Below are 1794 nucleotides of genomic sequence, written 5' to 3' on the forward strand. Positions count from 1 at the left end.
TCAGTAATATTCATTTCATGTCCCCCAGGTCTTTTCATGGCTTGACAGCCCTTTTGTTTTCAGAGCTAAAGAGTATTTCATTGTCAGGAGGCACAGCGGTTCATTTCACCACCCACCTGCTGCAGGACATCTTCGTTGCTTCCAAGTTTCGGCAATTCTGAATAAAGCTGCTATAAATATTCATGTGCAGGTTTTATGTAGATAGAAGTATTGTTTTCTCTTTTGTTGTTGAATAATATTTAGTGGAATGGACATTTTTACAATTTTTACAAATGAAACAGACAGTAATAATATGTACAGCAGAATCCTAATATAACACGTGCATGTGGATGTATATTTGCCTTAAATGGACTTATTACAAAATTAGTTAGGCATTGATTTTTTTCTGAAATTATAGGTCTTTTTATTTTTTTTATCTTCCAAATTTTGCTACAATAATTTTCCAGAATTTCTACTTCAAACAAGTTATTCTTTTTATCATAAGAATAACTCCCCCTAATAAATGCCTCTAGTAGGCACCCAGAATTACTAAAAAAAAATAAAAAAATAAAAATAAAAAAGGATGATCTACCTAGAAAATTTACTTGCTTTTTAACAGCGGGAGGCTTTCTTCAAATGAGAACCTACCCAGAATTCAATATATAAAAGAAATAAAAGTGGCATTGTGACAGAGCGCTTCAGCCTGCCGTATAACTTAAGTGTCACTGAGGAACCTAGGGAGTGATGGACACAGTTTTAGAACCGTATCTTAGAACCTGTCTTATCTTCCTCATTTATCTTAAAACTGACATGCTTTTGTTTAAGCCAGTGCTTTCTGCCTTAGAATGGAGCTTGAAATCTGTAATAGTGAAGTGTCAGAGAAAGCCTGGGAGCTTTCTCCGTCAAAGAACTCTGAGGACAGGTGTATAAACACAAAACCTCTGTTGGGGCGTGTGTGTTTTCTTTATGACTCGGCCGTACAGAGTCTGATAATCACTTAACTCATTTCTGAGTGCCAGCTGCCCACCATGCTTTCTGTCCCTGTAGCTGTCAGGGGCTTGTTGCACAGTGGTTACCATGGCGATAGACTCACTAAAGGCTCTCTTGCCATACCTGTTTGGCATTTACGTGTTCTCTGTTTTGCGCATCTCTACTTCTTAGCGAGTTGTTGTTTCCTGATGTGTTCTGGTATTCATGGAGGTCTTCTTCACTCTGAAAACAAAGCACAGGTTGCAAAAATAAAATTTCAAAATTGAAAAATAAATGTTCTTTTAATGAGTGATACTTAGAAGACTTGAGGGGTAGGGTAGGGTGGCAAAAATGAGGTGTTTAGATGATTTCGCTGATTAAAGAAAGAACCAGTGAATCTTGGCACATAAAGAGACATAGATGACTTTTGTTCTGATAGAAAAGATTGGTGTGGTTCAATTCGAGGAAGAGAGACAGGAAAACAATTGCCCTTGTCTAGGCCATATGACTCTCTGATAAGCAGAGCTGAGGCCAGGGTGCCGGTTTCCAATTTCCCTTCCATCATGTCACATGGGCTTTCAACTTACAAAATAAAACAAAATATAGTACATGATAGGCCAGATAATTTTATTCTTAGATGTTGGATTTATGTGTTTTATTTGATTCAAAGCAATCTCTGGTAGTAATGAGAAAAAAAAAATGTCTTCTTTTGTGAGGCCCTTTTCATTTTATTTTAAGGAACTGAGTAGGGTTTGCTCTTATAGAGGTCCCTTGATCCCTCAGCACTGTTTCCAGAGGCAACAGACACCTGTCTCATTTCTCTTTCACCTTTTTTTTTGAGGGGGG

The 1794-nt window shown here is 37.5% G+C and overlaps 1 protein-coding gene across 1 annotated transcript in view; it reads right to left on the reverse strand.

Moving 5' to 3' along the window:
• Positions 1–1794, reverse strand: part of SLC28A3 (solute carrier family 28 member 3) — a 33849-nt gene that overhangs the window by 27190 nt on the left and 4865 nt on the right. The window contains exon 3 of the mRNA XM_011372080.1: positions 1093–1191. Within this exon, the coding sequence (XP_011370382.1) occupies positions 1093–1191 (99 nt within the window). The remainder of the gene's footprint in view (positions 1–1092; positions 1192–1794) is intronic.

Source organism: Pteropus vampyrus, unplaced genomic scaffold (genome assembly GCF_000151845.1).
Source record: "Pteropus vampyrus isolate Shadow unplaced genomic scaffold, Pvam_2.0 Scaffold199, whole genome shotgun sequence".
Taxonomy (NCBI): Eukaryota; Metazoa; Chordata; class Mammalia; order Chiroptera; family Pteropodidae; genus Pteropus; species Pteropus vampyrus.